The following is a 13,844-nucleotide window of genomic DNA, read 5'->3' on the forward strand; positions in this document are numbered from 1 at the left end:
AACACACGCTTCCGAGCACAAATCCAAGCATTGGATCCGGCTCAACTTGCATAATGGAAAGACAAGGATCTGTTCGGCGGGCAAGGGAAATGCTGGAAGCTGGGAGACGTCACGAACCTCAGGCGGACGCAGGAGTGCCACCTCTCAGAAGAGATGTTGCGCATATGACACAATGGCCCTTGCCAACCGAGAACTCGCAGATGAACATGGTCGACTCTCACGTAAGACATCTCACTCCCCAGGGCCCTCCACCTCAGCGGCCCCCACGGCCCGACATGCCATCCCCATCAGTGTATTCAGAACGAAGCGTTCCAGATGTGGCACCGAGCCCTCTACATATCAAACGACCAGTCCCATCATTCTCACAGCCCTTGTCACAATCATCGCCTCCCCGGGTTGCTGTTCAACGACCTCCTCCGCCGAGCCCAAGTAGTGTTGCAGCTTCAACCCCTCGCGTGTCGGTTGCGACGGAGGATCTCCTGAGGCATTCCACAGTTTCTTCGGCTGCATCTATGGCATCAATCCCTGATTTTCCCTTCCCCGCTCAACGTCTGCCGGCCGATCCCTCTCAAAGGAATATAGCAAATCTAGCCCCTCCTGTAGGCCGGCAGGTTGTCAATCGCGTTTCGTCCGTTTCACCTATTCCAGAGGAACAATCCGACAGTAAAGGCTCCTATGCTTCAAGCAGAGCAATCCCGTCATGGACCTCGGCAAAGGCTGAATCAGAGATCTTGGGGACCTACCTTGATGGCGCCTCAGATGACGATAGAGAGCCGGATCATGCTGTTAATGGGAACAGCTCTACTCTAGTGAGACAGGCAAGCATAGGCAAACGAGGTCAGCCTTCGGTGTGCATGATCCGAAGATCTACTGCCGAGTCGCCTGTACCACCTCCGGAGGATCCTGCAAGAGCTAGACCTGCCGCTCCGGATGTACCTCCCCCGTCGTTCGCAAAGGAAATTTCGACCGGAAAGGCAAGGAGAGGCTCGTTTCTGACATCATCGTCTGATTCGTCTCACTTTGATTTGGACAAGGCCCCATTTGTATTGGATGTTGGCCAACAACACCCGGAGCATGTCAACTCTGAAGCTCTCGCAAAAGAGATTGAAGTGTTTCCGAGGGCAATGCCAACGATGAGCGACAAAAGACGAGGTGGCCGCAGACCACCTCCCCTGAATATGGGTGCCGTGCGTGACGCGGAAAAGCGAGGTAGTCTTACAAGTTTGCCTGACTTGATTCGGCGTGCGACGAAACTTGCAACGAATCTGGAGCATGGGAGAACGGCAAGCCGGAATGATCTTCTCGGTGGCGGACCGTCCAGATTCCCATTTGGTAAGCATCCTGAATCCAGCAGTAAATCGGTCCAGCAAACTAACTTTTATGTCCAGGCCACCAACATCGTGGGTCGGGATCCATCAAGGATATTCTTGCCTCGTTTCCCCCACCAGCTGCTACGCCGGAGAACGGTCACTCGTCTTGGCCTTTTTTCTTCAGGCGATCAACATTGCATCAGCTGAATTCCCGAGAATCGGGACCTAGGGAAGTCCAAGAGAAAGAACAAAAACGGCCCCGTCGTTGCTGTGGAATGCCACTTCGACTGTTCATTATTCTTTGTGTGGTGTTTCTTATTATTGTCCTCGTTGCTGTTCTCGTGCCTATTTTCGTCGTCGCCGTACCGAAGCATAACGCAGCCAGTGCCAAGACAGGATGTGCGAAGACTGCGCCATGTGAGAACGGCGGTGTTAGTGTCTCGAGTGGTGATGTTTGCTCTTGTGTCTGCGCAAATGGCTATACAGGTTCCCGGTGTACAATAGCCGGGGATGCCAGCTGTACCACCACGCAGATAGATGACGACTCCGAATCCAGAAACGCCACGATGGGGAGCGAAATTCCGCGCTTGTTCGAAGACTCTCAGAACAACTATAGCATTCCGCTAGATCCGCTCACTATTATGGCCCTCTTCAGTCAAAACAATGTATCCTGTACTACAGAGAACGCACTCGTCTCATTTCGAAACGTGTCCAACAACAAAGCCCGACGCTCTCTTCCCGTTGATCTGCCAGCCGCTCCCTTGCCAGAAGACCAAATTGGTGGATCGATACCTACCGCCACCCCAGAGAATGTCCCCACACGGACACTCGCCGCTCGAGGCTCTACCTCAACAATGAACGGCATCATATTCGATGGTTCAGAACCAACCGAGGTCCACGGACCACCGACAAGCACAACACCATCAACAACCAAGGAGAGTTCTGCAGCCTCTTCGACCGCCACAACCACCACCACGCCCACACCAACTGCCACAGTCTCCACGGAGGTTCTGGATTTCTCCCGAATCGCAGTCCTCTACATCTTCGAGAAAACTGGTACGCTTGATGCGGCCATGCTCTCGGAAGAGAAGATTGAAACATACCTCACTGGTCCATACCCGAGCTCAAAGGACAAATACACTATCGATCTCACCAACTCAGGCGTCAACGGAAACTATACCTTGAACTTTGAGCGGTTTCAAATTACGTCACCCAGCGGGAATGTTGTGGGTGGAAAGTAGCGCGGTATCTTGTTATAATGTATTTATTTCATCTATTTGTTCTTCATAAGATGAGGCATATTGTCGTCTTTTGTGGGTGTCTTTCTGTACAGTGCATTATTCCCATTTTGTTTTCTTGGTTTTCTTTGTGATTTTCGCTGGGTGCAAGGGATCATACCCGGTTGATTTCTGGTTGGACTGGATTAGAGAGAGTAGCTAGGTATATATCCCCACTATATGCTATGCTATAAACGACTGAATATATATCTTTGTCTCGTCATACATTCCAGGGTTATCTTGACCACTACTTCGTCATTCATCTTGTACTTTGGTTGACATTTACACACTGCTTCAGCCGCCAGAAGCAAGCAAACCTGGTCCATGAAACATCGGATGTAGAAGGGAATACCACCTGTAGCTCTGTACCTAGCAGTTGATACAATCACAAACAGAGAAAACAGTACATACGAAGAATAGCAGGCGTGCGTGACATGCTTTTCAGGAACGAGCAACATCTTTGCATGCTACGCAAGCAATTACCCTAAGACTTAGATCTGAGAGGATGAAGCAGAACAGTAAATACATTATACGGCACTTAAGTGTACACAGCCTTGCCCATCATTCCATATATTACCCTTCCAACTAAGCAAGCATATCCCAGCGCATGGCATCAGCCAAGGAACAAGCCATAATTCACAGTACCAAGACGCTGGCATCCGTCAAGACTTATCTAAAAGATAGCAGCACCAACGATGAGTCCGGCAGCAGCATAGAAACCCGGGGTCAAGTGAGAAGCTGCCCCAGTATGAAGCGGAGGAGAGGTAGGCGACACAGCCGGTGTAGATGACGAGGGAGGCACCGCGCTCGAACTGGGAGGGATGACGCTCCGAGAGGACGAGGTGCTCGAGCTAGGTGTTGGGGTGTAGGTCGGGGTCACAACCTCGCTGGACGACAAAGTGTGAGTGGAGGTGCTTGTGGACGTCAATGTGTTGGTCAGAGAGTTGGTCACGGTGATAGTCGATCCGGGACGAGTAGAAACGCCTCCTGGACCGGTACAGGTCTTTCCATTAGGGCAGCAACCCAGACCGTCGCAATAGGATCCCAGGGGACAGCCACCGAGGTTATTGGGGCAGCAGGTGTAGGAAAGAGGGATGCAGCCGCTGCCACACTCTTTTTCACCTTGATAGGAGCAAGGGAGCTCAACCACTTGACGGGCAACCAGGGCTGGTGTGCGATCTGCCGCGAGGGCTGTGGTTGCCAAGAGGGCAGCTAGGGTGAGGAACTGATGCATTTTCTGTTGCGTGATTGGAAACGACTGGTGGTGTTGGAAGTGAATCGTCTAGATTCAGCGAGTGACGAGGCGAGTAAAGATAGAATTGCAGCAACGCTAAATCAAGTGAGGAGGGGAGGCACAGGCTTTTATGTACATCATGGCTCACTGATCCAGTATACGAAGCGATGTGCTGGACATGGCTTCATGATCAGCAAATACGAGGTAATTAAACACCCCCGCCATTCGTGCTTGTCTTCATTGCAAGTACCAATTTCGGGTAAACAATTTACTGGACTCTACAGGGCATGGGAAGTCTGTATACTCCCCTCGTCAGAGGTCTAAACTGGGGCTAATGCACTGAATACGAAGTTGCCGTCTTGGAAGCACACCGGCGCCTCCCTTGATTGGCGTGATACACCAGTGCCCTGATACCCCGGTAGTTGACTTCCAATTCTAAGGGTCAATGTGCGATGATCTTTTCGTGTTATGTCCCTCTAAATTTAGTAGGGTTTGATGCGACCAAGCTGGGTGATATTATCACAATCTCCTGAAAGCCAGTTTTGTAGATATCCTTTTTGGACATGTTAACTTTCAGCATATAAGAGTTGAAACTTGTGAGATGAATGTCTACATTTCTTCTAGGGACTGACAAAAGCTCAAGTTAGATCACATACGTGTCTATTTAAGAATAGCTAAAGTGATAAATTCACAAGAGCCCAGTTCTAGGTCTAGACCTAGACTAAAACTTTAGAGTTACTGGCGTTATTCCAATCCTCGTTTTCATAGGTGAAATGTAGAGAATGAGTTGACCTCTATCTCCTTTGCAGAGCTTCCCAACCTCTTCACCAGACACTGAAGTACCGAATAATAGGTTCTATAACTGGCAATCGCTAGGAACGTTTGATTTGGTGCGTTGGCCGGCTTGTTATAATGGAGCCCTAGGCTAGCTTGGTTTGAAATGAAGCGCACCACGCTGTAGCAGTCCCTTAGTATGGGTGGTAGTATATGTCCTTTACCTAGGATCGAGAGGAGAGCTTATTTTGGATAGGTGGTACTCTTAGTGCCCTCTGGCGAAGACACGCACAAGTTACCGTTGGCTTTTAGAGGGCTTCGATACACTCGGTAAATAGTACCAGGTATGTACTGCAAAATCTCATCTTTGCTGTCCCGAATCTAGAAGAATTAAGCTTACCATATATCCATAAGTAATTTGATCTCGTTATTGTAACACCTCTCCCCCATCCACGCGACCATATCAAATGATGGGCCTACCGTCATGGCATTACCAAAGTCTCGATGACAGGATGAAGTGTCGTTCTATGCTTCTTAGCACTGTCATACGAACCCTGGCGGACAGGGCTTGGGAATTTAAATACAAAACATACTCCTTTCCAATCCAAGTTGCTCAGCCCTACCAACCTCGCCACCAGTAAAAATACAGGAATTGGCTTAGATTGAAGATCTACTTGGGGAAATTGATTACCGGGACTTGGATGGGCTCAAGTGCCCTCGAATCCGTATATTTGTGAGTACAACAGCTTTCTCAATTCATCTTGATTTGTGAATTGGCATGGAAAAAAACCTTCCGTCTGATGAACATCAATGCCGGATTGAGTTGTGCCTTAGTAAAGCGAATTTAAATTGTCTGCATGAAACTTACGATTAGCAATCTCAAGGGGAACGTATGGATAGCAACCCACTTCAGCAACGGTTGGCGTCCCTAGCAATATGAAGACATGTAGGATCTTTGAATGTATTTGCTTGAAAGAATCTTCAGCTAATTTTTTGTAGACAGCGATAACAGGATTGGAATTGAACATGTTCCAGCTTTTCAGCCTTCCATGTGCTGGGTGGCTATGTCTAAATCGATACTCAAGCACCTCAAGTTTGTTTTAATCTCTACCCAACAACAGGAATATACATATGCCCAGTGAAAGGGCTTTAAATCAATCTAGCCGCCGGTATGTTCTTTATGTCATACTCTGATTTCTCCGTGAAATTGTCGATCCTATCATGTACATGCTCTAAGCGCTGAGGATGATAATAATAGATATGGCACACCCGGCGCTTCAATACAAATAGCGAACGCGCTCTGCATCTCTGTATGTTACTACAGCCTTCTGTTTGTAAATAATTATTGTTAACTTTCCATAGTTAATTTTGCATTCCCAAATGAATACCTCAAACCAGGCACGACGACTGCCGAGCGAACATCGCAGTGAAGCTACTCGCGCGAACAACCCACGACGATCAGTCTCGCCATCGCCATCTGATAGGACTTTGGCACACGGAACCCAATCAAACTATTATCAGTCAGCATCATCAGATATTAAGACGAATACCAGTTCACCAAAGTCATTGTCTAGCAAAGTCAATGACTATTGGGTCTTAGAGATAGCCTCATGCTGTGGTAGCGCTGGTGCTTTGGTGGGAATCATTGTATTCTTGAACGCGTATAATGGCAAGCCTTCTCCAGACTGGCCATACGGAATGACAGTCAACTCAATACTATCCTGGCTTGTGCAAATATTTACCGCACTTCTGTTGGATCCTATCGCCGCCTGCCTCAGCCAAGCTCGCTGGAATAGTTTGGGCAGTGCTGGCTGTCGTCTTTCAGATATCAGTCTATATGATTTTGCTAGTAGAGGTGCCTTTGGTTGCATCTCATTGATCTGGCATTCGAAATTCAGGTAGGTCATTGCTGCTTATGGTATGAAGGCCATCAATGTCTGCTAACAATTCATATCAATTTAGGACTTCGGCTTGCATGGGTGCGCTTATCACTATATTGGTAATAGGTACAGGTCCTTTCGTTCAGCAGATGGTGACCGTCGAAAATCGCCTTGCCCTGAGTGCTGAGCCTGCCACTGTACCCCGTTCCCTAGGAATCATTGAGTACCTCGGTAGATCTCCGAGCCTCCCACAAGATATTCTTGCCGCATTATATAGTGCCATTCTTGGAGACACGACAAACAGCAACGGGAACCTGACTCGGTTATTGGTTGCTCCTGATTGCCCGACTGGAGAATGCGAGATTACTCCTTTCCGGTCTTTGGCGGCTTGTTCGACCTGCTCTGATTTAACAAACTCAGTCAGCACGAGCTGTATGGATAACTGGTGCCGAGCCAACCGCACTTTCTGCCAGCATTCGCTCCCTGATGGCTTGACGCTCAACGTGAGTGAGTATAACGGCCGGTATGGGAACGTGGCAAGCAAAATGTCCTCGCGTATTGGGTATTACAACGCATCTATAATCGCGAATTTCTCCTCAATTTCTGTTACCCCTGGAACTGACTTAACAAAGGCAACAGCCCATCATTGTCTTGTGTACTGGTGTGTGAAAACGTATACAGCGGGCATGCGTGACAACAAGCCATGGGAGAAATTGGTCGATACCTGGGATGATCTTACGATGCCCATGTCATTTGGACAAAATTTTACGTTTCATGTCCCGTCCCAAGGTAACTTGACAAGCTCCAAGTTTTGGGTTGGCATCCCCACGATGAAGGCATGGATGTACTCAAAACTAAATATAAACCCCTCTCTACATTGTAACACAATTGAGACGCCATACGACGAGTTTAGATACCCCATGATTCGCTATGGTATACCAAAGTTCTGTGAGAAACTCGCCTTAGGAATCACATCGGGAGTACGTCTCTATAATAGCACTCCTGCAACTGGAACCGCATGGAAGATGGAAACCCAAATACATGTCCGATGGGCATGGGTTACTCTCCCAGCTTTTCTGGTCGTTTCAACAGCAGTATTCCTTGGCATAACAGCACTTCAGACAAAAAGTGGTGGGTTTGACGTCTGGAAATCGTCGCCTACGCCTCTGGTTTGTGCCACACTGGACCAACGAGCCCAGGAATTGTTATGTTCAGCAGAACATCCTACGGAAATGGAGCAGTTGACTAGCGGGATAAGGGTTAAATTTCACAAGGAAGGGTTGCATGGCGGTGGTAGATGGCAACTAGGAATGATGTGATTACTACATCTGTATCATAGTTTGTCTTGTTCAATTGAGATTGCGTGAAGTTACCATAGCCTGCGTGCGATGCAATTTGAAGTGACATAAGTAGGCAACGAACGTTCCCAACAAGTAGTAAGAAACATTCATTTTGAGTTCGACGCTTATAATCGTCATGCTACGTGCAGGATGACGTGGTTTTTCCGAAGCTTGGTTGGTTTCCTTGCTTCCAAGATTAATATCCAAGCAAATTAATGAAGTCTGCCATATATCCTCCACCGTATTTGATGATCATGCAAGTGGCTATGTGATGTAGAATAAAATTCTTTTTGTCTAGTTGAATCTTGACTGGGTGATTCGATAGCTATTGGGTTTGGTTGGAAGATCTATAAGCTTAATAAATCGGCTCAAGTGTATCCTATACTAGATAGTATGCAACGTTATTACCCTATATATTGGGCATAGTGCATGATTTCTACTTACTTATCGACAAATCAGAAAGTATCTACAAGATCGACATGCTCCATCTGCTGCGGAGGTCCATGAACTTCCCTTAACAGATCCTAAGAGTAAAAGAACCTAGGAATAAAAGTTGATTACTGATATTATATGTAGAGGGTTTTTACTAATAGAAACATATGCATAGCAATCACTGGTAGGGGCGTTTCTCAGTTCTTAGGGAGGCAAGAAGACCATTATAGCATCCACAGAAATTGAAAGTTACGCTCAAACTAATATAGCCTAGTGGGATGTATACTCTACAGTGGTGTATAGCCCCCTCGCCGGTGGAGATGATGGTTAAGGTGCTGGTTCTCGAAACACCCATCTTTCGTTGTTGGTATCGAGCCATTGTATGCCTTACGCTTCTCCGAGTAACTTAATCACCGATCCTGGGAGGTTGGAAAGTTGGAGATAAAAATTTGCCAGAGTATCACAATAATCATTGCTTTACGCCTAACAAGATACTCCGAATCATCGCTATTGTACTTCTATGGAGCTAACGGGGCTTATCATGTCTTTGCCTGGAAGACAAAAGCATGCCCCCTTACTGCCTTTGTTACTGGGACCATTTGTGAGTGTCTGCAGACTAGATTTCAAGCATTACCAGGGGTCTCTGGTTTCATTGTTTTCTCGGGAAGTGATGGCAGTGGGCTATTTTTTCCACGTTTTAGGGCTCGGCCAATCCGAGAATTCTTCAGACCACCTGCATCGTATTTCCACCCACCTTTGCGCAGCTATAATTAATCTGATATATGGACAAGTCGTACGCTGCTTGGGTCAATTGCACAATGGACATAGTAGGTTCTGTAGAGCCCAGCATGGCAATCCGAAGCTCATTGAGTTGAGTAATTAATTAGATAATTTAGGGCACGATACATCATGCGAATGATGTAAAAGTAGGCTTAACAAAATGCTTCCAGCACGTATAGATGCGCCCCGTGACTGGTGAGATATTCTTCGTTACCCTGCAAACATCTTATGGCACGAAAGAAGCGGCGAATTATGTCCCAGGCCGGTACAACGAACAGGACATGGTGCAAGACCTGCCATCCTTCAGGAATGGGTCTTTGAAACGCTTTATTGTGCGCCCTTCGCTTGTATGTAACGAGAAAGAACTAGAAGAAGACCAGCTGAAAATACAGCACACTACGCTTGTCTTCTCACTAGCCTTCACTGGAGTCTCTCCGATGTAAGTTGTTAGAAGGGGAAACTGGATGAATTTCTCTTAGATTGATTGACTTGCTTGAATCTATCAACATGACTGTGTGGGAAGAGGAAGAACAACAGCGCTATGGCTAATTAGGCAGCGTCAACAGAAGTCCACGGTCCACACTCAATTCACCTTTGGTGGACTAAGAACCTAGTAAGATGATATCTCTGGTTATTAAGATCTTGGTCACCTTTTCTGGAAAAATCTTAAGGCTCTAGTTTAAGTTTCTTAGAACACTGTGTGAAGATGCAATCGCTTTGTCATACAGGAAACATAGAGTGCCCGGTAGGCCTTGGGTGGTGTGGGCTCGTTGCCGCGTCAAGCTTTTGGGTTGATTTCTTTTGTCTCTTGATTAGATGGAAAATTCAAACCGCAGGAAACCTCAAGATGTACGAGTGGAACATCTCTAACGGCAGATATCGATGCTCGCCAGCTCTTCTGAGATGGTTTTGTAGGTAGCCTACGACTCAGGGATAAGGGCTTCATCGCTGTTCTCTTGCATACGGAGAACTTCTAGCACTGCGGCTTGGCTCTATCTAAGCTTCATCGAGTTCCTTTACCCGTCAGTAACGTCGGCGTTGACAAAATAACACGCCTTTTTATGTTACTTTATTACATTTAAGCTCCAATATCTGGAGGTGGACGACTTAGGCTCTTGTTTCATTCGTGGCAATGTCTGGTGAAATCATATTGTTCCATTTACACTAACTACAGTGTGACTATCGTTCACCACACTTCTGTTTGCACGATATCCGTTGCCAATCATATATCTATATAGTCCACCAATCCGCTTCTTGGAACTCGGGCAACCATTAGTCGAAAGTTATATGTCATTCGCAGTGGTTATTATTGGGTGCGATAGCTTGCTATATGTTCTCGCTCTTCCATGTTTTTAAATGGTCATTTATTATAATGACGGATGTTGAGTTCTGGGATATATTGGCGAACTTGGTAGTTAAGGACTATTATATCATCATGAATGAGAGAGAAGATCAGATACATCTCTTCATGCAAGTACCGTGAAAGAATCCATCCAGCTCAATCGAGTCCTGCTGACACAACTTTCAAAACGCGGTCGAAAGTATACCATAAACCACGAACCTTGTCTACGATGCTGTGACCTGGCCTTTTTTACTATAGTCAAAATGTATCCAAGTTGTATCTTCTGAGGGACAATTAGTGTAGTAGATGCGCAGAATCGGAGACTAACACAAGACAACACTGTTCAGGTGACGTCAGCTTTGTTTACCCCGCTTTTGTGCTGCTTTAAACATGATATTGATTCCACTCTCCCAGGCGCTTTTGATATCCATCCAATGCCCCTATAGCAGCTTCTCGTGATGCCGATCACTCACATAGTTCTCTTCCAGTTTAAAGCGGGAACTAGCCCCGATATCATTAAAGATGTATGTTCAGAACTCTGTATTAGGTCTGACAGATTTGAAAGGCCATGGCTGTATGCATATCAGGATAGTGATGTAGATACTAACAACGACACTCTTCAGATTTGCAGTCGCATGTTAGGCCTGAAAGACACCTGCCTTCACCCTTCGTCCCAGAAACCCTACATTAGGACTTCATCTGGTGGCATAGATGATTCTCCTGAAGGCATCCAGGTATGTTATCCGTGTGTATTTTACAAGTAGCCTACATAGATATATAGTTCCGAGTCACTCACTAACCGCCTCGGCGAGGGTAGCATGGCATCACACATGCCTTTGTTGTTGAGTTTGCGAGTGCTGCAGACCGAGACTACTATGTCAAGGAGGATCCTGTTCATCAAGAATTCGTCAAGAGCCTTGATGGAGTTGTCGAGAAGGCGCAAGCCATTGACTTCACTCCAGGGGTTTTCTAAATTGGAGTAACTGAAGCAGAGGATTGTTGAATTACTTCATTCGGTATCTGAGCTTATAACATATCAATTGCCATTAGCTTTAGATATCTACCATGTTGTCATCTTTACTGGTATAGAACTAAAGTATTAACGGAAGCTCGTCCGTTTTTAGTGCATTTATCTAGTGCATATTAGCATGTATGATAACTTAGTACCGTAGCATTAGGTCCGCTCCGTCGTAGACAGAAATTATGAGCAGCCATTAAGCTATGATAGCGTAAGGTACATTTGATTTGGATTATGATATTGACGTAGAAAAAAAGGATCAATGTGAAAAAATTAAAAACATACAACAGGAGGGATTCGCTGGTGGTCACCCACCCAACTACTAACCTCCCGGCGTGTGGCTTAAGTACGGCTGAGCGGACGGGAAGCCCTGTTCTCCACACCCTATGGTCGTATGTACTGGTAAGAGCGACTAATACCAAATGAGTACCAAAAAGTTACTATCAAAAAAGCTATCATGCTCCCCACGTTTTGCTCCTTTGCCGTTGCTCATACCGCGTAGCCTGCACAGCGTGCGATTTGGGACAAACGATTCGGTGGGGTTGCTGGATTTAGTTGTCACGAACCAGAAATCCCATTTTACTAAGGCTGTCCGAAGTGTTTGTTGTCTTGACGCGTCGCAGTGACAATATCAGCCACCAGGACAAGGAATGGACCATTCACAAGCACAATGAGTCGCTTTCTTACGCCATCCAAGGTTGCCTTGCTATGTCTGATCTCTATCTACACGGAGGGGGTCATCCCAAATTCCTCTGCTGTCCATGTTCTGTCATTCTTGGTCGCGTCTTTAAGTCCACTGGACGCTGACCCAAGCTCCTCTAAAAACTGGAAGGCACAATACTCAGCATCCATAACTGACCTCGAAGGAGCTTTGTCTACGCACTCATCTTCAATCCCTGGACGCACAATCTGGGATTTGTTCCTCAAAAAAGTCTGGTCTATTGACTCATGCGATGCACTGGAGGTATTCTTCTCCAATGTGTTAGATCTGTTGGTCAAATCTCGGGAGGAGCAGATTCGCGATAGGGATAACGGCTTGGCCACGGAGCTGGGATGTATGCGCCTCTCCCGGTGCTCCCCGCTGGGTGCATTTGTGAGGCGAGCACAGCTTGAGTTTACAAGACTACAGTTCCATGACTCGGTTAAGCTCTGGAAGGGCTTTGTCAAGTATCGCCTCCCCACATACCACGCTTGGGCCAGGCGGAATCCGTTTGGTGAACAGGCCATGGTTGATATGAATTTGCTTGAGCTTGGCTTGGACACCGGTAGTCAACTTGCTCAGGTGGCGTATGGTAATATTGAGGATGACTTGGAGGAAGATAACTATGTCAGTACCAAAGACGTAGAACGCTTGCTGGAATTTCAAATAGGCGAGTTGCAAAGTATGCGAGCCCTCCCTGTCAATGATAGCCGGTTCTAATGATCCCAGGAATGGGAGGAAGGGTGCCAGATGGCATGAAGGCATGCCTGGAACGCATCATTAAATCTGGAGCGACACTGCCCAATTTGATACACTACTTAAGGTGAGAACTACATCATGCTTAACAGTCATGAATACTGATTTCCTAGATTCTTGGACGCTTGGAGGGCTGGAGATTACCCATCATCCTTTGACAACCTCCACCGTTACTTCGATTATACGATGCACAGTAGGGACCGGAGCTCGTATCAGTACGCGTTGCTAAATCTTGCTATCCTCCAAGCAGACTTTGGTTGTTATGGGGAAGCTATATCCGCGATGCAAGAGGCAGTCTCGATTGCTCGAGAATCTCACGATATGAATTGCCTGAACTTCTGCATGAGCTGGCTATACCACTTTGGCAAAGCTTTCCCAGAGCAGATGAAGGATGTTCAAAACACGGGCATGCTTGGAAATGAGAAAGAAGGACTAGCGTTCCTCAAGGCGAAAGCAAAGGAGACAGAAATGTGGAGTCTCTTGAGTACAACGCTACTGAGTGAAGCTAAATTCGAACTACAAAATGTATGTCCTTCGATTTCCCATCTCTGTTAACACCCCTGACAAGTCTTAGGGCGAGAGTCTTGCCTCTTCCATCGAGAACATAATCCGAGCATCGCACCTTAATGTAGCAAAGAACCTCATAAATTCGACCGGGCCGCAGTTACTATTACAGACTGCGCTTTATGCTAGGATCGGTACTACTGCTTCTGAAACGAATGTGTACATCTTGCTAAGGGTCTACAGGTATCACGCACTTGGCATGGTTGAGCAGTGAAACTTTCCAGGAGTGTTACGCAAGTAAAGCGCCATTTGAAGACTATCTGAAGAACAACTTCCGTAGCTCACAGTTGGTAGGTTAGATTTTACCTGCATTCGTCACTGTCGCTGACCCCCCAAAGCTCGCACAACAAGGTCGTTTCAAAGAAGCCTCAGTTCGTATGAATCACATAGGGCCGGACAAACTACGCTCCCTGAAAGCAAATCAATACTGGACATTC

The 13,844-nt window shown here is 46.7% G+C and overlaps 4 protein-coding genes across 4 annotated transcripts; 3 read left to right on the forward strand and 1 right to left on the reverse strand.

The window, feature by feature from the left end:
- Positions 1-53: 53 nt before the first annotated feature.
- On the forward strand, positions 54-2,551 carry AO090020000096 (uncharacterized protein; the record flags this gene model as incomplete). The annotated part of the gene is made up of 2 exons (XM_001824414.3): positions 54-1,332; positions 1,389-2,551. The coding sequence occupies 2 exons, from the start codon at positions 54-56 to the stop codon at positions 2,549-2,551; spliced, it is 2,442 nt and encodes an 813-aa protein (XP_001824466.1).
- Positions 2,552-3,260: 709 nt separating this feature from the next.
- Positions 3,261-3,821, reverse strand: AO090020000095 (uncharacterized protein; the record flags this gene model as incomplete). Its single annotated transcript, XM_001824413.3, has 1 exon — positions 3,261-3,821. The coding sequence occupies one exon, from the start codon at positions 3,819-3,821 to the stop codon at positions 3,261-3,263; it is 561 nt and encodes a 186-aa protein (XP_001824465.1).
- A 7,006-nt stretch (positions 3,822-10,827) lies between these two features.
- AO090020000093 (Dabb family protein) lies at positions 10,828-11,342 on the forward strand (the record flags this gene model as incomplete). Its single annotated transcript, XM_001824412.3, has 3 exons — positions 10,828-10,893; positions 10,993-11,103; positions 11,187-11,342. 3 exons carry the CDS (start codon positions 10,828-10,830, stop codon positions 11,340-11,342), a joined length of 333 nt encoding a protein of 110 aa, XP_001824464.1.
- Positions 11,343-12,057: 715 nt separating this feature from the next.
- Positions 12,058-13,621, forward strand: AO090020000092 (putative anaphase-promoting complex subunit Apc5; the record flags this gene model as incomplete). The annotated part of the gene is made up of 4 exons (XM_023238163.1): positions 12,058-12,769; positions 12,817-12,910; positions 12,957-13,368; positions 13,418-13,621. The coding sequence occupies 4 exons, from the start codon at positions 12,058-12,060 to the stop codon at positions 13,619-13,621; spliced, it is 1,422 nt and encodes a 473-aa protein (XP_023092694.1).
- Between the last annotated feature and the right edge of the window lie 223 nt (positions 13,622-13,844).

Source organism: Aspergillus oryzae, chromosome 6 (assembly GCF_000184455.2).
Source record: "Aspergillus oryzae RIB40 DNA, chromosome 6".
NCBI lineage: Eukaryota > Fungi > Ascomycota > Eurotiomycetes > Eurotiales > Aspergillaceae > Aspergillus > Aspergillus oryzae.